The 21,096-nt window shown below is 31.9% G+C and overlaps 1 protein-coding gene across 4 annotated transcripts; it reads left to right on the top strand.

The window, feature by feature from the left end:
• Positions 1 to 7,499: 7,499 nt before the first annotated feature.
• On the top strand, positions 7,500 to 10,974 carry LOC107928622 (MADS-box protein SVP-like). Of its 4 annotated transcripts, none has more exons than XM_016859875.2 (9): positions 7,500 to 7,813; positions 8,238 to 8,453; positions 9,439 to 9,517; positions 9,911 to 9,975; positions 10,062 to 10,161; positions 10,233 to 10,274; positions 10,364 to 10,405; positions 10,491 to 10,639; positions 10,727 to 10,974. In XM_016859875.2, exons 2-9 carry the CDS (start codon positions 8,272 to 8,274, stop codon positions 10,743 to 10,745), a joined length of 678 nt encoding a protein of 225 aa, XP_016715364.1. In that variant the 5' UTR covers positions 7,500 to 7,813; positions 8,238 to 8,271; the 3' UTR covers positions 10,746 to 10,974. The 4 variants fall into 4 exon arrangements, with proteins under 4 accessions (XP_016715364.1, XP_016715365.1, XP_016715366.1 ...); XM_016859876.2 differs by having other exon boundaries at positions 7,514 to 7,805; XM_016859877.2 differs by having other exon boundaries at positions 7,516 to 7,908.
• Positions 10,975 to 21,096: the final 10,122 nt, after the last annotated feature.

The following is a 21,096-nucleotide window of genomic DNA, read 5'->3' as shown; positions in this document are numbered from 1 at the left end:
AGATCTGAAATAAAATCCCCAAAATAGCAAAGAGTCAAATTGAGAATAGAGATAAGTGTTAATAAGGGTTCTTCAAACCCTAAAGGAGGTTGCGATTCTGCCCAATTGAATACCAAGATAGTTTTCTCCAAATTTCGGCAATCTAATTTCACCCAAAAAGAGTATGGATGAATCGGCAAGAACCCTAGAAATTGGGGATTTTTGGCTGATTCTTTAAAATAGAAAAAAGGCTGGAAACACAATAAGAACAGCAAATAAATTAGATAAAGATTCGGCACAAGCAGAAATAAAGAAAGAATTAACAGCAATAAATGAAAAGATAAGTCCTAAGAAGCCTTGAAATCCCGAAAGATTTCACAAGTCCCTTCAAACAGCTCTAATCTCCCCTCCAAAGAATATCAATGGTAAGAAGAAGGCTGAAGATGGCTCCCACAATCAAAAGATTGTTAAAACAACTTCTAAAGAAAACCCAAGAGAGAATTCTTGGAGAAAAACTCAAAGAGAATTCTGCACTTAGACAAATCTGAAATTTTTGATATATTTGAGAAGTGAATAACAAGGTGGCTGGCCAAGCCTTTATATAGGCCTCTCAAGTGTTTTCCTAATCTAATTAGAAAACTAAAATAAAAAAACTCCTAATTATTTTAATATGGAAATTCGACCAAGGGTCTTTATTTGGGACTCTTGAACTGAATATTTACATAAAAATTTAAACTAAGTAAATAAATAAATAAATAAAAATAAAACTTTACAACTTGGGCCACTTTGACAATTTAGCCTAATTTTCGACTAAGTATGGGTGGATTTCTTGATTGGGCTTGGAATCTTTTTATTGGGCCTTGCCTTCAAGAATTTGGGCTTGTGATCCATCTCCTACCGAAATTGAATCGTTGATGCTCGTAACGGAGATCCAATGCGCTTTGGCTGCAAGATTTGGTTTCTTAGACCAAGATTCCCAAGATTTGAAATCTTGATTTTCCCGTTCTTTCGTGTATGCATCTAAGGCCTTGCTAACAAACTCCTGAATGGTCCCATTTAGTTTGGAACGCATTTGTCGGGCCTTTGATCTCTTATCATTCCCCCCTTCCTCAAAAAGATTCGACCTCGAATCTGAAAAATCAAATGGGATTGAATGATTATATGCAATTGTTAAGTGACTCGTTAATATGACTCGTTAATGTGACTCGTAAATATCTATTATATGCAATTGTTGCATTAGTTAAGTGACTCGTTAATGTGATATTGCCTAATAAATGAGTATCTGCTTCAGTGGTTAAGTGATGTGGGTGTCTGTGTGACTGTTTGGAAACTGTGTGTATCGATTCTGTAATTGATTGAATGATTACGAGCTTCTGCGTCTGTGTAATTGACAATGTTTAGTGTGCATTCTTGCATTTGCATTATGATTCTGCGTCTAATCTAATTTGGCAGTTTCAACTGCAATACGTCTGTATAGCGATTTACTGGACAGTACGATACTTCTGGCAGCTCAGCTGCATACTGTTATTTACGTGGCTTTGTTCCACATGCATGGTGTGTAGGGTTGGATGGGCATTTCGAGGTCCTATGTGGTGTATAGGGCTGGTTGAGCTTCTTATAGCTCATTTGTGGCGTGAATGGGGGACGAAGAGGTGTTTGGCTGGATGGGTGGGTTTCATGTTGATACTTTTGTTCCGCATTTTGTTTGTCTGTTTGATTGCGATATTAACGGTATATAGATCGATGTGTCCAGTACTAATGTGTCTGTTTTGGTTGTGATGATTATTTGGATATTGGATTGCCATTGTGATATATTCTTTTTATTGTGGCACTGAATTTTTATTTTTCTGTCGATTCGATCTTACACTGAGCTTGTTTAGCTCACCCATTTAGTTTCCCTTTTTCAGGTACTCTCGTTTTCTATTTTTGTAGCTGGACTCGGTGTGTGGAGGTCTCGAACAGCCACATTTAGAATCAACTTTAAAAGTATTTTCATAAATTCTGCATTTATAAATAAATTTTTTGAATTGTAAGTTTTATTTTGAATATTGTGGTATGAATTTTGGGTTTTACGCACGTAAGCGACTTTTGGACCAAAATTTTTGTAATATCAGAATTTTACAACGGAGAGTTTTACGTAACTTAAATATTGTATGTTTTCTAGTTGGTTAAACTCAAATTTTACCTACGATCATTTTGGTGATCAATGTAACCTCCGAGATTCGATCTAAACTTCCAGGCTGGGTTTTGGGACGTTACAATTGTAATTCAAATTGCAATTATTCTTTAGGTTTTGGAAAGATAAGGATTAAACTAAAAAAGTGTAAAATTGTAGTTAAATTGTGAATATTATAATTGAAGTTAAATTGTGAAATATTATATGGATAAATAGAATGTGTAAGAAAGTGTGATGAAATGGTATATGTATGAAAAGTGAAAGTGAGATTGAATTACAAAGAATAGTGAATGATGGAAATAATTATTAAATTATATTTATTATATGAATTATTTTAGTGAAATGAAAGAATTATGAAAAAGAAAAAAAACTAAATTGTGAAATATGCAAAAGTGGCATGTGGGAAGCTATGGTAAAATTTTATTAGTGAATATGAAATTTTTATAAGATAGTGAATTATGTTTCAGGTGTCAAAGAAAGTTGATAATTCTGCTTATTGAGTTGTTACAATAAGGACTAATTTGAAATAAATTCAAAATATGCAAATTCTATTCTGAAAGGTGAAAATGAAGTGATTTTCGTCATATTTTCCCAAAGTTTTGTTCTTGTCAATCAATAAAAACATAAAAGTAGTAAATTATGATAATAATGAATCGTATAAATATGGAATGATCTACTAATTGTTAAAAATATACTATGTTAATTATTAAGATATATATATTTAGGAAATGTAATAGCAATAATAATTTTTAATATATAGAAATCAAGGTAAAAATGAGATTTGGATTCCTGGGTACTTACTAAGCTTTCACGAGCTGAACGCGTTATTTTACAATGCGTAGGTGGAAAATCAGATTGAAGTACTCGCTCGAAGTAGCACGACTTCGACTCATCTCATCACATCATCAAAGCTCGAAAGAAAAGTGGCAGGAAATAAATTTTATGGTATAGAATATGGTATGTACATAGGTTAAAAACAAAGCATGTGTAAAAATTTTTAGTGGAAACAAAAGGTTAAATTTGATTGAAATGTGGTACATGAACATTATTTTAGGTGTTGAGAATTGAAGTATAGAAGATTCATGAAAATAGAATGCACATCACGACGACGTACATACCACATTGCGATGATGAACATACCACATCGCGATGAGATCAAGTCAGAAAGTGACGTTGTGACGTGGCGACGTGGCGACGTGGCGACGTGGCGACGTGGAACCCCAAACATTGCGATGTCGTTCTAAAATTTTAGAAACCTTATAATTTAATCCTTGATCGATTGTAGACTATCAAAAGAGTTGTCGTTAGCTTGTATACAGATCGGATATAAGTCTAAATTTCATTATAAATGTATAATGATCCTAACAATTTGAATGTAATAATAAATTGATCCGTAATTATTTATATTTGCTTTGACAATGATTATGGCATCCCAATGCCTTGATTCGACGATTGGGTCAATATTGGGGTGTTACAACTTTTGAGATATTGTTATTCGCTGGAAAATAGTCAGAATTTATTTCTATATATAAATTCTATTTTCTAAGAATAAAAATTCTACCGGTTTCTATAAGAAAGAGAGGGAGATTTACTTTCCTACTGAAAGTAAGAAAATTATTTTTGGTTTTGTGTTTGCTTCGAAATTGTTTGAGCCCACACTTGAAGCAATTCGTGGTATGAGGATAGCAGAGAAGGTCGTTTGGTTGAAAGTTTGGAATATCAAGGATCCATATCGGTCAAAGCACAAGTATATTTCAGGAAAATTTTATTGCTATAAATATCACAAATCGGCTCGATTTTCAAATTTTTTTTCTGCTATGCATGAAATCATTTTCGAACCAGATTTTTTCCAACAAATAGGAGGGATGAACATTTTCCTTCCTAATGCATAAAAATCAATCCTTCCAAATTGGCATGAAGAGAATAGAGAAAATAAGAGAGATATGTATCCATCTTTTCATCTCTCCTACCAAGCACACCTATGGAAAAAAATTATGTTTTCTATCCTTCTAATTTTCTATCCCTTCAATTTTCCATCCTTCTAGTTTGCTATCCCTTTATTTTTTCATCTTTCTAATTTTATTTCCACCCTACCAAGCAAAGCCTAAAGGATAGATTTGAGGGATCTCCTCTTCTATTTAATTATCCCTAAAAAAACTCATGCAAATTTAATTGAATGTAGTCCAATAAAACTATATTTCTACACATATATGTCTCTTTTCATTCAACATTATGAACCCTTAAGTGCTCAACTCTGGTTAAGTTTAGTGTAATAATTCAACTTAACACTAACTTAATAAAAAATGAGTTAAAACTATTTTTTAAGAAAATAATAGATATTATTACAATGGAGTTTTTTTAATTTCTACATAAAAGATTTAAATAAAACAATTAATCAATTCTTATTAAAGATTAAATGTTTAAGAATTTAATCTGAGATTGATAAGAATTTATACACTAATCAGTATAGTCACAAGTCTTGTACAAGTACAAATACATGTTCGAGTAAACTATAACATAGAATCAAACTAGTACAATGTATAGCAATTGAAGAGCCAAAAGAATCAAACTAAAACCCATCCATGGCATACATCACAATTTCACATGAAGGGGCTCGAATCTAAGTGCTTAAGGATCTAGGGCCTCCGTCATAATCAACAATACCAAGGTTTCATTGAAACCTATGATTCAATTATTGAATTAGTCTTTTATAAATAAATTTTTAAAATAAAGTCTTTTCACATAGGTAATGTATGTGGTATAATCTAATAAGAGTTTTGCACCTATGCTAACTAATAGAAAACATCTACTTTGATTACAAAAGAGTAAAAGAAAAAGTCAAGTATTGTTATTAGTCCATGTACTATTTGTTTGTTGTGGATTTAGTTTCTATATTATAATTGATTGATTTTAGTTAAGTACTTTTCAAAATTTAAAAATTTAATTTTAACATAAATGGTAACAATTGTGGATTTAGTTCATATTCTCTAGTTAGGTCATTTTTAGTTCTCATACTTTTCTAATTTTGAAATTTCAATCTTGACTCAAACAATAACAATTAAATTTATTAACTAAAATAATCTGACATTTTTGTAAATAATATATGGAAACAAGAAATTGACATGATATCATTCATGCCATAAGATGTTTGTCGCTTAGAAATAACATAATTTATCTTAAGGCCCCTTTAAATGAGTTGCATTTAACTTTTTTTTTTGTCTCACACTACAGTATAGCTACAGTATCTAATCTCACTATCACCGTTGTTTCTACACTAACTGCAAGTAAACGCACCGCCCATTCAAAAGGAGCATTAACAAATTTAATGATTATTATTTAGATAAAAAAGAAATTTCAAAATTTAGAAAATACAAATATTAAAAATGACTAAATTAAAATATAATCACTTATACAGGTTTTTTACTAAAATATTACGAAAAAAATAAAAAAACCAAAATAATATACAAAAAAGTTTATTTACCAAAATAATACAAAAAAAGACAGCTGAATGGAGGGTCTGCCACAAGCGGCACCAATGGTGCCTGTGGTAGAGGCGGCACCAACATGTTCGTATTTCAGCCCTTTGTTCCTATTTTTTTTCCCAGATTTTATTACTTTTAAAAAATATACTATTTTCTAATTTTATTATTTTACATTATTTTAGTAGATTATGTTTGAAATGTATTCATTTAGTGTGTTTTTTTATTTAAATTTGAAAAAAACCTTATTTCGGCCCTTTGTTCGTATTTTTTTGCCGGATTTTATTACTTTAAAAAATATACTATTTTCTAATTTTATTATTTTACATTATTTTAGTACATTATGCTTGAAATGTATTAATTTACTGTGTTTTTTAAATAAATTAAAAAAATCCTTATTTTGGCTTTTTATTCGTATTTTTTCCCCGAATTTTATTACTTTAAAAAATATACTATTTTCTAATTTTATTATTTTACATTATTTTAGTACATTATGTTTGAAATGTATTCATTTAATATGTTTTTAAATAAATTTAAAAAAATCTTTATTTCGGCCATTTGTTCGTATTTTTTTCCCAGATTTTATTACTTTCAATAAAAATATATTATTTTCTAATTTTCTAATTTTACATTATTTTAGTACATTATTCTTGAAATGCATTCATTTAGTGTGTGTTTTAAATAAAATTTTAAAAAAACCTTTATTTCGGCTCGGCCCTTTGTTCGTATTTTTTTCCCGGATTTTATTACTTTCAATAAAAAACACACTTAATGAATACATTTCAAACATAATGTACTAAAATAATGTAAAATTAGAAAATTAGAAAATATTATATTTTTTAAAGTAAAAATGACTAAATTTACCAATAAAAGCTTAATTTTTTATAAATTTACCGAAATGGGCCCGATATTTTATTATTTACTAGAATGAGCCATTTTTCGGAAAATCGCGTTCACGTCAGCGCGATGTCAGGGGACGTGCTAGAAAATCGCGTCCACGTCAGCGCGCTTTGCTGACGTGGCCGCGATTTCCTGACGTAGCGCGTTACGGGGGCCGCGATTTGCTCGTTTTTCCTACATTAGGTTTTTGGATTTTAGGGTTTAAGGTTTAGGGTTTTTAAGGTTTTGTAGAAAAAAGTAAACAAATAAGTCGCGCCCACGTTTACGCGCTTTTGCTATAGTAGATCCTGAAAAAATAATTTCGAGTTGACGTTTCTGAGCAAATAGTATAAAATCGCTTCTAGCAGGATGCTGTTTGATAAGAATTTGTGAAATCGCTGCCTCGTGGACGCGCTTTTGCTACAGTAGGCCCTGGAAGAAATAATTTCGAGTTGACGTTTCTGAGCAAATAGTATAAAATCGATTCTAGCAGGATGCTATTTGAGAAGAATTTGTGAAATCGCGCCCTCGTGGACGCGCTTTTGCTACAGTAGATCCTAGAAATTGAGAGGATTAGTTTGTGAAAAAAAAGGGGTGGGAGGGTATTTATAGTTTTTTTTTACCGTGGGGGGGCAACGGTCAAAAATTTGACCGTTGCACTGTTCACGCGCGGGGCAAGTCGCGGCTACGTAAGCGCGCTTTACTGATGTGGCAACAAATCGCGTCCACGAGGAGGCGATTTGTTGCCACGTCAGCAAAGCGCGCTGACGTGGCCGCGACTTCCTGGCACGTCCCCTAACATCGCGCTGACGTGGACGCGATTTGCCGGAAAAGACCCATTCCAATAAATAATAAAATACCGGGCTATTTCGATAATTAAAAAAAATGCTTTTTTTTTGTTAAATTGACATCACTTATACTAATAGTGAATTCTGAAAAAAAAATACTACTATTTTAACAATTTTATAATAACCCCCTGTCATTTTATGACATACGAGTTGTGCCCCAGTTCTTTTTCAATTCCTTCCATTTCCTTTCCGGTTTCATTTGCAGCAATTACAATTAGAATACATGGGAGCACGAGAAAGAAAAGCTTCCCTTCTTCACTAAAAAGGGGTTGCTTTTTTACCTGGCCAAAGCCAAAGTCTTTTCGTTATCCCTAAGCCAGATTCTCTCTCTCTCCCATTTCTCAAAAATCTTCATTGGTGGCTTTTCATTCACGAGCTCGGAAACAAAAACTACTCAACAAGCCCTCTTCTCTCTGGCACCGAACCCAATAACCCACCAAACTGGTAAATAAGTATGAAATCAGCATCCCTTTCTCACCAATCATCTCTTTTTTTTTTTGCTCTTCTTCGTCGACCATTCCTTTAGCACATTCAAAGTAAAACTTAGGTTGGGTTTTTTTTTTGTTTTTTCCTCCTTTGTGATTTCTTTGGCTTGGATTTCATGTTGGATGGAAAATTTTTAAAAATCTCATTTCTGTTTTTCTTTGAGGGCTTTGTCTCTTTAACACTAAATTTGGCAAAATGCCGCCATTTTTTAAACCATACTTGTCGCTTTGCGTTCTCCAACTTCGCTTTTTCTCTATTTATAGAAACTTTTCTTGTTTTTTTTTTTGGGGTTTCCAGATTTACTTGATTTCATGCTTCTGTTTTTCCCAAAATAGAACTTTAATTGCAGAAGTACACTAAAAAGGCAACCAACTGTTTGTTTTGTGGTAGTTTTATTAGGAAGGAACAAGAAGTCGAAAAAGGAATGGCAAGAGAGAAGATTCAGATTAAGAAAATTGATAACAGTACAGCAAGGCAGGTAACTTTTGCCAAAAGGAGAAGAGGGTTGTTTAAGAAAGCTGAGGAGCTCGCCATTCTTTGTGATGCAGATGTTGCTCTTATTATTTTCTCATCTACTGGGAAGCTCTTTGACTATGCTAGCTCAAGGTACCCTTCTCTTCATTTCTCTTTTTTCAAACACTTGTTTGTTGTAGTTTCACTTTCTTTCTTTTTTTCGTTTAATGTATAATTACCCTATTGTAGTCGTAACATTTTAACTCTCCTTTAGTGGGAAAAAGGACAAATCTTTCAACTTTGAGAAAAATGTGGTGTTTTTTTTTTTGTGTGTGTGTGTGTGTAGTTTGTTAAGACCTTTGAGAGGAGAAAGCTTGTTCTTTCATCTGTATTTTCTTTTATTAAAAACCCTGGGAGTTTAACGGAATGGAAGAATGAAACCAGTCATGAAAATTGGGTTTTGGAAGAGAAGTTTATAGTGTGTGTTTGTACATGTATTTTGTTTGAAGTGTTGAATTCTGAAATAGTTCATGTATAATATATATACAGTTTAAGTATTGGTCTCAGGTCGGGATCTTTGTTTTGTTTTTAATTCATTTTTTACCCTTTAGTGCCACTTGGTTGGTTTTGCCAGTTTACAGATTTTCTTCAGGGCAACTATTAGGGACTGAAACACATTGTTTTTCACCTTAAATTACTTTGCAGTAGCATACTCCAGTATGTTTTGAGAGAATGGACACTCATCTAACTATATGTGTGTATATATATGCATGTAGGTATGTATTTGTGCTTATGATATCTGCTAATATAGCTATTAGTGGGATTTTTAGAAGAAAATCTATTTTTGAAAGACAGTACTATTTACACATCATGTTCAAATTATGTAAAACAAGGATGATTTAGATATTATATAAATCTTAATATATATATTTATATCCAATACTCAAATTACATCAACGTAGATAATAATTGCAGCTAGCGGGCCAAAAGCTTGACATTCTATTTGAAAAATTATATTTTAGAACTATATACAATTGTTATCATAAAAAAGTTTTAGGATACCATATTTGAATTGAAACCATTTTTATAGGTTGAGATTAAAAAAAAAAAACTGATGGTTTAATATTTTGACTTGAAGCATGAAGGAGATACTAGAAAGGCACCATTTGCGCTCAAAGAACCTTGAGAAGCTGGAACAACCTTGTCTTGGGCTGCAGGTTAGTGGCTTTTTATATCTTCTTGTATATATGTAGACATATTTCTTTACTTTTAGTTCTTACATTAATATGTAATCAGTCGGCTGGAAAATTACTTGGGGATGAATGAAAATTTGGATTATTTTATAGAGCAGTAGATGTGAAAGTCTCACTGGTGAGCCTCTTATTTCACATTATTTTTGTTATTTTTATTCGTTGTATTCGATACGTATGCATACATATTTAGGTATGAAGGTATCAGTGTATGGTTTTTTTCGAATATATGAAAATATTTAAAAAGGATTAAATATATCCATTAAAACTAACCTTTGAATATGATTATGGTATCTTCACCATTAAATTCTGTCTACTTAAAAATGATATTGACTTTTTCATCCCTTTACTAATATGTAGCTTCTAGAACACAGCAACCAGTCCATGCTGACTATGGAAATAGCAGAGAAAAGTCATCAGCTGAGGTATGCGTTTATTTATTTTTGTTTCTTATGAACTTATTCATACTATATGTGAAGATAAAGTTAGAGTGGGTTTTGCCTTGAAACAGGCAAATGAGAGGTGAGGAACTCCATGGATTAAATATTGAAGAACTACAGCAGCTAGAAAAATCTCTGGAAATTGGGTTGAGCCGTGTGATGGAGAAAAAGGTTTTTGGCATTTTTTGCAACTTTTGCCTTTCTAAAGCAATATATATATTCATACTTAGCTCTAATTTCAGGGTCAAAGGATTATGAGAGAAATCAAAGACCTTCAAAGAAAGGTCAGTACATAAAAAGATATATATTGTAATTTCTTCTAAAACATGCGACTATATGTGTAATATTCAGCAATTTCTTTTAAAACATGCAGGGAATGCAGTTGATGGAAGAAAATGAACGATTGAAACAGCAAGTATAGTTTTCCCATTTCATAGTAATTTATTTATGCTATTACACTTTCTAGTATATAGAAGCTCTCATCACTGAAGGTACTGCAGATAATTAACGGCCCAAGACAAGTTACCGGTGACTCGGACAATATTATCTTCGGTGAGGAAGGTCAGTCATCGGAGTCGGTGACCAACGTCTGCACCTCTAACGGTAACCCGCATGACTACGAAAGCTCCGTTACATCCTTGAAATTAGGGTAAGCAAGAAAGAACAAATAAATACTAAATTTACTGTTACAAAGCAATGGCCAAACCCTTGTTTTCGTCTTTTGGATGTCTTGCAGGTTACCATATTCTGGTTAACTGTGGGGAGGATTTGAGGCGATCGACTTGGAGTACGATATAAATGATCACTTGGATTGATATTGAAATGAAAAGCTAACTGACCTTGATGTTTTTTAGTTCAATTTTAATCAAAAACTTGGAACTGATACTTGGGTTGTGGAAACGATATCCTCACTTTCCATGTCCAAAATTTGTCCTATATTGTCTGGTAATTGAAGCTCAGCTTTACAAACCCGTTCTTACTTCATCATAATCATCCACATCATTCAAACTATTTTTTTTTCCTTCACTATTTTTTCTTTTCGTATTTTTGTAAAGCCAGTAAGTTCGGGATTTCTAGCATTCTGGCCCTCAAAATTAATAATTAATTAAATAAAATTGTAAATCAAAATCAAAATCAAAATATATATTTAAATATTAAAGAACTAAAAAATATTTAAAAATTATCAAAACTATCAAAATGAAATTAAAAATAATATCAATATTATAGAATTTTTCTAAAAATTCAAAATATATTCCTAAAATTCCAACTTTAATTCTTAATTGTTTAAGAGTATTACGTGTTTGGTTGGATGTAATAGCATCCAATCGAATCATGCTTTATTCAATGCCTTCACTTATTCAGGAGGGCTTTGTATTCAAAAGAATTGCTCATCCAGACTCTATCGAGAAAAACCGTCGAATAGCTATTTAGGTCTCCTCCTAAGAATTGAAATTCGCCGCTTCAAAGACCAGAAAAGGACAGTATCTCCAACATTTTACTAATTTTCAAACCATATTTTGGCATTATTAAACATGGTATCGAAATCTAAACCCAAAATAAAACTGAAATTGAGAAAGGAAAAAGAATCGAGAGACAAAAAGAAAGAAAGACAAAAATAAAACCAAAATAATCAAATAGACAGGGAAGGGTTTAGAAGGCTTCAAGGAACAAGAAAGATTATGAAGAGAAGAAAAAATAATTTTAATTCAATTTATAAGCTGAGATAAAAAAATTTAGATCCAAAAGTTTATAAGATAATTTAGAAAAGAAATAATTAAAAAAATCAAGAAAGGGGATAAAAAAATTATGCCTATGCACTTTTGAGAAGAATTGAACGTCGGCCAACAAGGGAGGACGGTAGCAGAAGGTGGCGACCACGACGGCTAATTGGTTGTGTTCTAAACACTACACCAAAACAGGTCTTTAGTGGCCTTTTTTTGGCTTTTAGCGGCGCTTTTTAGCGCCACTAAAAGTATTTGAAAGCGCCGCAAAAAACGCCGCTATTTACAATGTCACTGCCAAAGCTCATGTTCTTTAGCGGCGCTTATCCCACAAACGCCACTAAAGGTCATGCTCTTTAACGGCGTTTATTCCACAAACACCGATAAAGGTCATGTTCTTTAGCGGCGCTTATCCCACAATCGCCGCTATAGATCTTGACTTTTAGTGGCGCTTTTCACGCAAGTGCCGCTAAAGGTCATGTTCTTTAGCGGCGCTTTTTCCAAAGACGCCGTAATAGATGGCGACTTTTAGCGGCGCTTTTTCGAAAAACACCACTAATTTTGGAATTTTTTTAAAATATAATCTTTCATATTTTAGGCCCTCCTGTAGCAATAAACCAAAAGCAAGCAAATCTAAACCAGCCAAAAGAAATAAATTTATATAATATTTCAAATTAAACGAATAAAATAATATAAATATCAATAAATCAAATATAATTTATATTATTTTTACAAAAATGTTAAAACTTAAAATGATAAAAAATTTTATACAATACACCATGACGGCAGATGTTTCGACTACTGAAACATCTTCATCATATTCTGAAGCTGCTGTTGGAGTTCGTCGTACTTTTTGCTCTACTCTGCTTCCCTCGCTGCAGCCTCCGCTTCCCTCTCTTCTGCCTTAGCTTTAAGTTGTTGCTGAAGTTCTTCATATTTCCTTTGAAGCTCAACTGTGGTAGCTTGCATCTGAGCTATTTGGTCTTTTAACCTCTAAACTTCAGCTTGAGCCTGACTTTCTGAAGGCATGTATTGCTGCGAGCTGGATCCAAAATATTTGGTTGGGTTAACAAAAGATCCTTGAAATTGAACCCGACCATACCTTTCAGGACCCAGAACTTCAGTAATAATCTGGTTATCAATTTCTTCAAGATGAACAGAACTATCACTGGAAGCAATCGCTTCGTACTCCGTCTTTTTATCCTTTAGTTTTTCCTAAAAAACAAATGACATAGTTAGGAACACTATATATATTAAAAAAAACAAATGCAGCATAACTTAACAGTAGTTGCATTACAAGCAATGAATTAAACCATTATAAAACAAACACTATAAATAACTAAAACAAGTTAAATTGTATTAAGTAAACGTACCATAATTTATGCAGCTTCAGGAGTCATAAAGGATCCATCTTTCTTCTTATGTGTAATTTCAAAAAGTTGAAGACGTCCAACTTTTTGACCGGACGATTGTTCCTACAATATAGTAGTAAAAAAGAATTTAATGGAAAGTAATACATAAATAACTGTTTTAAAAATGTAAAAATACCTCGGCCTCAACTACACAAGCAAAACTTCTCGACCCGGCCGTGTGAGTGAATTTTTGTTTCTGCCTACTGCTTTTTCCAACTCGTTCACGATCCTATGTTATGAAATTATTAGTACGTAAATAGGAAATACTATAAAGAAAAATAATTACAAGAGTTTGGAAGTACGTCATACCTCGCATTTCTTCGAATGCCAAAATCTAACCGCATCTTCCCATTGGTACCTCAGCATACCCGGCGGTACATTTTGTAATTTTTCGTCGAGGGTTGTTTTTGTCTTATAATAATCTTTCTTTAATGTACTTTTATGGTCTCTCCACCTTTTTCCCAATGCCTTCTTTACATAAGCATCCGAGACTTCTAAAGCAAACCTCGCCTAAAAAAACAGAAGTTAAGAAAGTAAATATAAATGAAACTTAAACCCAAGTATTACAGATGACATTAACGTATTGTTACCTTAATATTATCGAGGGCTTGGTTTTTGTTACTATCGGGCATTTGATGCCATGACTCGTGGTTGATAGGCAACAAATTTGCATTTTATGCTAAAATGCCCAAGTATCCTGCTAAAAGTCGAGCTTCTGATCCAACAGGCTGACCAAAACTGTTACTGCATACTTTGACACACTCGACTGGATCTAACTCGTATAAATCCCTAAGCAGCGTACGTCCTCGAACTCTGCGCGTCCCACCACTTTTAGCTGAAAAATGTTATATTATAATATAAAAATTTTAAAAATAAATAAACATTAAGTCAACACGCATGTAAATTAAATGTTAAATTACTTTGAATTTCTGCTGGTTCATCAGGTGTAATCGTAACATTCGAAGATCTAATAGTAGTTTGTTGTTTAGTACTATTTGTTTCTACCGAGTTTGGAGTATTTTGAACAATGCTTAGATCTCGCACCTTTCTTCTAGGCATTTTATCTGCAATACACATAAAATAGTTGAAAACTTAGTAACCAATTAGAACAATAACAACACATATAAAATAGTTGAAATATATAATAAGACCAAGATTTAAATTATGATATTACATATAATTAAACAATCATAAAATCTTACTAAATCATAATTCGTAAATATCTTCATCCGTATCTCGGTGAACCCATTGAAATTGTGTACTAGTACTAGGGATATTTTCATTTAAGTTTTGTTCTGGAAAGGGCAAAGTTTCTAATCTGTCATCGATGTTATCTCTACTTCCACTGCCAATGTCAAACAAGTCTCTAGGGATATTACGGAGTACAACGTACCAACCCTTATCAGTTGGATCTTTTGAGTAAAAAACTTGTTTGACTTGAGAAGAGAATACATATGGCTCATCTATCAATTGTTGTCCTATGTGAATCAATCGAGCGAAGTTCACCATTGTAAAACCAAATTGATCTTGCTTAATTCCACGAGCAGTATTAACATCGGCCCAATCACCTCGAAATAAGACAACTTTCCATTTGCCGTAGTAATCCAACTCAATTATGTCAGTAAGAAGTCTGAAATATTGCACATTTCCCTCAACAGGATTATTGTCCCTAGCACTAGCATAACTTGTAATTGAGGAATTAACAACTATTCCACAATTTTGCGTTCTCCTCAATCTCTCGCGATATTTTGTATGAAATCTGAATCCGTTCATGAGGAATGCACTATATCTTTTAATTACTCGATTTGGACCTTGGGAAAGCCATTTAACTTCGTCGTTGACATTCTTCCCACTCCAAACCTATTGAATGGAAAGTAAACTGAGTAATTAAAAATGTTATTAGAAAACAATATTATTTGTCGATGAAAGCTACAATTGCATACCGTTTGGCTTAACCATTCATGAAAAGATTCCGTGAACAACTTATTGATATCTCGATGTTGTGTTCTTCGGGAGCGCGAACGAGATCTCAATATTTGTTTGTACTCACTATGTTAAAAAAAATGTTCACTTTGTTAGAAGATAAACAATTTTGGATTGATGAATATTTATCAAATTTCTAGAACTTACTTCTGTAATGGTTCCATTGATTCGTGGTGAAACAGAACATATCGATGTGCTTGTACCCACGATAAATCATCTAATTCTGTAATTTCAACTTTGTCGATTGGTTCTCCAAAACTTTGGATCAAATAAGTATCGGCCAAGTTATGATCCGTGAGTCCAGCATTTCTAGTTGGTCTGTTCAACCTTGTTTCAACATCTTCCAAATATCTTGAATAGAAGGTCATACATTCATCTGCCAAGTAGCCTTCAGCAATCGATCCTTCTGGATAACGCTTGTTGCGGCAGTAAGACTTTAATTTTGATGGGAACCTAAACGCGATATACAACATTATCAAAAGTTGTATCTAAAGGCATATAGGTGAATGAAAGAAATTTCATAAATAAGTTAACACCTTTCTATGGGATACATCCATCGATAGAAAACGGGTCCGCCGAGAATTGCTTCATGCGGGGATGGATTATCAAGTGAACCATAATAGTGAAGAAGGAAGGTAGGAAGATTTTCTCCAAGTTGCATAAAGTCAAAGCAGCTCGATCCTGTACCTTCTGAAGTTCTTCAACATCCAAAACTTTGCCACAAATGGCTTTCATTATATTTGATAGTTCAATTATACAAGAAGTCACATTCTTCGACATACAACATCGTAGAGCAACTGGCAGTAAATCTTGCATCAAGATGTGATAGTCATATGATTTTAGCGAATATAGTCTTCGATCTTTTACACTAACACATCGAGATATATTTGATGCATACGCATCTGGAACCTTTATATCCTTCAACACCATACAGAACACTTCTTTCTCCATCTTCGACATTGAAAAAATAGAAGGCGGCAACCGATATTTCCCATTCGAAAGTGGATTAGGATGAAGATTAGGCCGAATTCTCATTTGGACTAAATCAAGTCGACTCTGAAGATTGTCTTTTGATTTTCCTTCGACATTCAAAATTATACCCACAATGTTCTAGCACACATTTTTCTCAATGTGCATAACATCAAGATTGTGTCGTAAAAGGTGATGCTCCTAATAAGGCAACTAAAAAAATACTTCTTTTTTTCCACAAGTCTACCTCATTAGGATCGTCCTCTTTATCAGAGTCATCATCAGCTTCATTATTTGATCTTCTATTTCTTTGCGTGTTTGGCAGTTGGTTCATCTTCCCATAAGTGAAATTCATATCTTCCAACATTAAAAAAGATTTCAGAGCCACTGGTCTGTGAAGGAGCTTCTCTGAACTCTTCAGTACTGTCAAATATAGAACTCTGAAATCTAAATCTATGATTTTTCGGTAACCACCGACGATGCCCCATGTAAGAGAACTTCTTCCCATTGTACAACCATTGTGAACATGTTTGTGCAGCACAACAAGGACACGCATAACGACCCTTGGTACTCTAATCGGATAAATTGGCATAAGCGGGAAAGTCATTAATGGTCCACATCAAAGCTGCACGTAAATTAAAGTCCTCCTTTCTCAGCACATCGTATGTCTCAACACTAGCCCATAATTGATTTAACTCTTCAATAAGTAGCTGTAAATAAATGTCGATATCATTCCCGTGCCCTTTCTCTCCAGGGATAATCATAGATAAGATAAGGGAAGATTGCTTTATGCAAATCCACGGAGGCAGATTGTAAGGAACAAGCACTACTGACTAAGTACTGTACGCAGTGCTCATGATCTTGTAAGGATTGAAGTCATCAGATGCTAGCCCAAGCCTCACACTCCTAGGATCGCTTGCAAAACTTGGAAATTTATTGTCAAATGATTTCCAAGATAAAGAATTTGCCGGATGCCTTAGTAATCCATCATCGGTTCGTCCATCATGGTGCCACGTCATTGACTCCGCTGTCTTCGATGACATAAAAAGCCTTTGAAGCCTTGGTATCAACAGAAAATACCACAAAATCTTGACTGACTTCTTTCTTTACTGTGCATCATTTTCATCATCATTCCCATCTTCTGTGTTTCTATGTATCCAACGGGATTCGCCACATACATGACAGCACTGTTGGTTTTTCTGATTGCCCCAATACAACATGCAGTCATTCGGGCAACTATGGATTTTTTTGTACCCAAGGCCTAAATCTTATATCATTTTCTTCATATCTTTGCATGACTGAGGGATTTTTGCAAACAGAAACATTTCTCTCAAAAACTCTAACAGCATTGTCAACGAGTTTTCGGTCCACCCTCCCAAACATTTTAATTGAAAAAGACGAACACATAAGGACATTGTTGAAAATTTTGATCCCTTATATAGTTCTTCGTTCATGTCATTAAGTAGCGCGTAGAACTTCGCCGCTTCTCCATTCGGTACTTCATGAGGTACACTACTTCCTGGTTCGGTAAAAGCATTTCTCCCAATATTACAATCATCAGAAGCCACAAAGTCCGCTGGAAACGACTGGACACCGTGATTGTGGATATTTAAATGCATCCCGCAACATACCTTCCATGTCATCCCCTCTATCAGACTGATGGAAAGCAGTACCAGAATAAGATACATCCATCATTGAAGAGGAAGTACTAGACGGGCATTCTCCATGAAATAACCACTGTTTATAACCCCCGAACAAACCTATCAACAATTAGATGCTCATATACAACCTCACAATAATGCCAGTTTATGTTCACACTATTATTACAGGGGCAAAGAATCATGTTCTCTTGGCTTGCGTATTGAAATGAAAAATTTAAAAACGTCTGTACTCCATTTCGATAACCGTTGCTTACCCTTGACAAATTCATCCAAGACCGGTCCATTTCTTAATTCTTGAAGTCTGATTTTCACCAGAAATTACAACGTTCAGTTCTTCACTTATAAGTATAAATGAGTTATGCATGATATATATTTCTGTATTAAGTAAATTATGTAAGTTATGTATTATATAAGTTATGTAAGTTACGTATTATGTAAGTTATGTAAGTTATTTATTATGTAAGCTATGTAAGTTATGTATTATGTAAGCTATGTCATAGACTTTTTTATGTAAGTTGTATTTTATGTAAGTTATTTATTATGTAAGCTACGTAAGTTATGTATCATGTAAGCTATGTAAGTTGTATTTTATGTAAGTTATTTATTATGTAAGCTATGTAAGTTGTGTATTATGTAAGCTATGTATTATGTTAGTTATGTAAGTTATGTATTATGTATGTTATGTAAGTTGTGTAGAATGTAAGCTATGTAAGTTATGTGAGTAATATATGTAAGTTATGTATAATAATTAATCGGCCAAGTTGTGAATAATGTAAGTTGTGAAAGTTATGTATTATGTAAGTTATTTAAGTTATGTAATAAGTTGTGTATTATTTAAGTTATTTAAGTTATGTATTATGAAATTTTATCTTAATATTATATAAGTTATCTAAAATTAGAAATTGATGTGTAATTAGAAATTTTATCTTAATATTATATAAGTTATGTAATGAGAAATTAATATTATATAAGTTATGTTATGCAGTGGAAGTTTTCTGGGTTTTCTGTTGAACATTCCCTTGAATGTCTAGAGATAAAGAAAATTAAAGAGAGGAGATTAAAGAGAGAAAGCAAACTAAAATAATAATAATGTGAAAAACTCTTTATATATAAATAAATCGAAAACTATTTATTAAATATTTTTTTACATGAGAAATATAATTTAAATACTATATAATCTATATTATAATATTTTTAAATAAAGTTTTATATTTTTATAGTATTAAATCTAAAATATTTTATCATTGCATCATTTTAATATATTAAATTTTAAATAATATATTAGAATTATTGAAAAAAACATTATAATAAAAATCTTTTATTAAATTAAACTTTATAGTTAAAATATTATTTTTTAATTCAAGAGTAAAATTGACATTTTCGTTTACTCTTTCTATATTTTGTAACATCATTCCATTTAAGAAAATAAAGTAATATATTCATCACCTATTACATTCCATTCAATCAAATTATATAATATTTAGATTTAAAATGTCAAAAAAACACTCAGTAAAAGTAATAATAATAATTCAGCTTTTATATATAAAAAAAACACTTGATTAAATCTCTAGTCACAAAAAGAAAATGATCTCTTTTGTCAACGGAAAGTGGTTGACATGATTGATGAAGGTTATTAGAACCTGTCATGTGGTAGCAAAAAATATTTTTTTTCAACTTTTCAATTTAAAAAAAATATTTTTTAAAAAATAAATTTTTTAATAATTAAAATGTGCGTATATAATAAATTTAGAGAAATGATGGTTCAAAATTAAAAAAAACTTTAAATTTTATAAAAAAATATTAAAAAAATTCTAAATATATATATTTCAAATGTGCAAAAATTAAAAAAAATCATTATTCTCTCTAAAATTGAAATATTAGGGTCTTTATTCTTGTTAATATTTAGAAGCTTGTTTAAGTGTTAATATAAAAGTGATTAATTATATAATTATTAGTAATGAAATTTTATTAACAACTCATATGAAGAATTAATAACGTTGAATATTTTTGGGGTAATTACGACATTAAAAAATTGTAACCGAGAAAAAGTAATTAATTAGTGTTGTGAAACAGAATTGGAATCTGTATCAACTAGTGTAGGAAGCAAATAGAAGCCTTGCACCAAATTTTTTAGGTTAAAATTCTTACATCCACCCAAATAAATATTGGTATTATCTAATTTACATTCACTTAAATCCTATTTCTATAATTTATTTCTAAAAAAATTTAACTTTATAATTAGGTAACACTGATAGTTAAAAATTGCGATTTTGCTAATCGGGTATTATTGAATAGGGGTGAGCAAAACTCGATTCGACTCGAAAAAATCGAAAAAAATTTGAATTTCGAGTTCTACAAATCTAGTTGTTCAAGTTAATCAAGTTATTCGAATCAACTCGAATTTTTTTTTCAAATTTCAAGTTCGAATCGAGTTGAGTTTTCGAATTCGAATAACTCGAATATCAAACTATAATATTTTACATTTTTACCCTAAACTCCCAAACTTTTTTACTTTTCCCTCAAAACTTTTACTCCTTCCCACTTTTCCCCCAAAAGTTTTACTCCCCTCCCCTCCCAACTCCCCAATCTACCCAAAATCCATTTCCCACCAAAATTTTACTCTTCCATTCATTTTTTCTCAAAATTTTACTCCCAAAACACCCTCAAAACATTTTATTTTCTCCCAAAATTTTTACTCCCTCCCACTTTTCCCCTAAAACTTTTATTCTCTTCCCATCCCACCTCCCATCTACCCCAAACCCTCCCCCTCCAATTTTTTTTAATATTTTCCTTCCAAAATTTTACACCTCCTATTTACTTTCCCTCAAACTTTTATTCTCCAAAACTTTTTATTTTCCCCCTAAACTTTTACTTCTCACCCTTTACTCTCAAATAAAAAATCAAAATTATCCAAAAAAAAAATCACTAAACATAAATAGTAATAATTTTATTTATATATACTATTTATATTATTAAATTAAATTTCACATTTTATATCATTTATATTATTGAATTGTTTAGTCATATTGAATATTTATATTAAAATTGAATTCTTAATTATGCCATAAAATATTCATATTAAAATTTTATATTGGTATCAATTTCACATTTTATTTTTAAAATAACTTTTATTAAAAAATCATATTTTTATATTTAACATTTTTTTAATTCCAAAATACATAGTGACAAGAATCTGAAGATAATTGAAACAACTAAGCAAACAAATAAGCTAACCAATATATAAAAAATTAATAAATAAATTATGAGGTGATGAAAGTTAATAAAAAATTTGATTAAGGTGGACAAATTTTATTACGATGGGTGATAATGATTACAAGGACCAAAATTATTTTTTAAAAT

Source organism: Gossypium hirsutum, chromosome D12, assembly GCF_007990345.1.
Source record: "Gossypium hirsutum isolate 1008001.06 chromosome D12, Gossypium_hirsutum_v2.1, whole genome shotgun sequence".
Classification (NCBI taxonomy): domain Eukaryota; kingdom Viridiplantae; phylum Streptophyta; class Magnoliopsida; order Malvales; family Malvaceae; genus Gossypium; species Gossypium hirsutum.
This window is presented reverse-complemented; position numbering and strand designations above follow the sequence as displayed.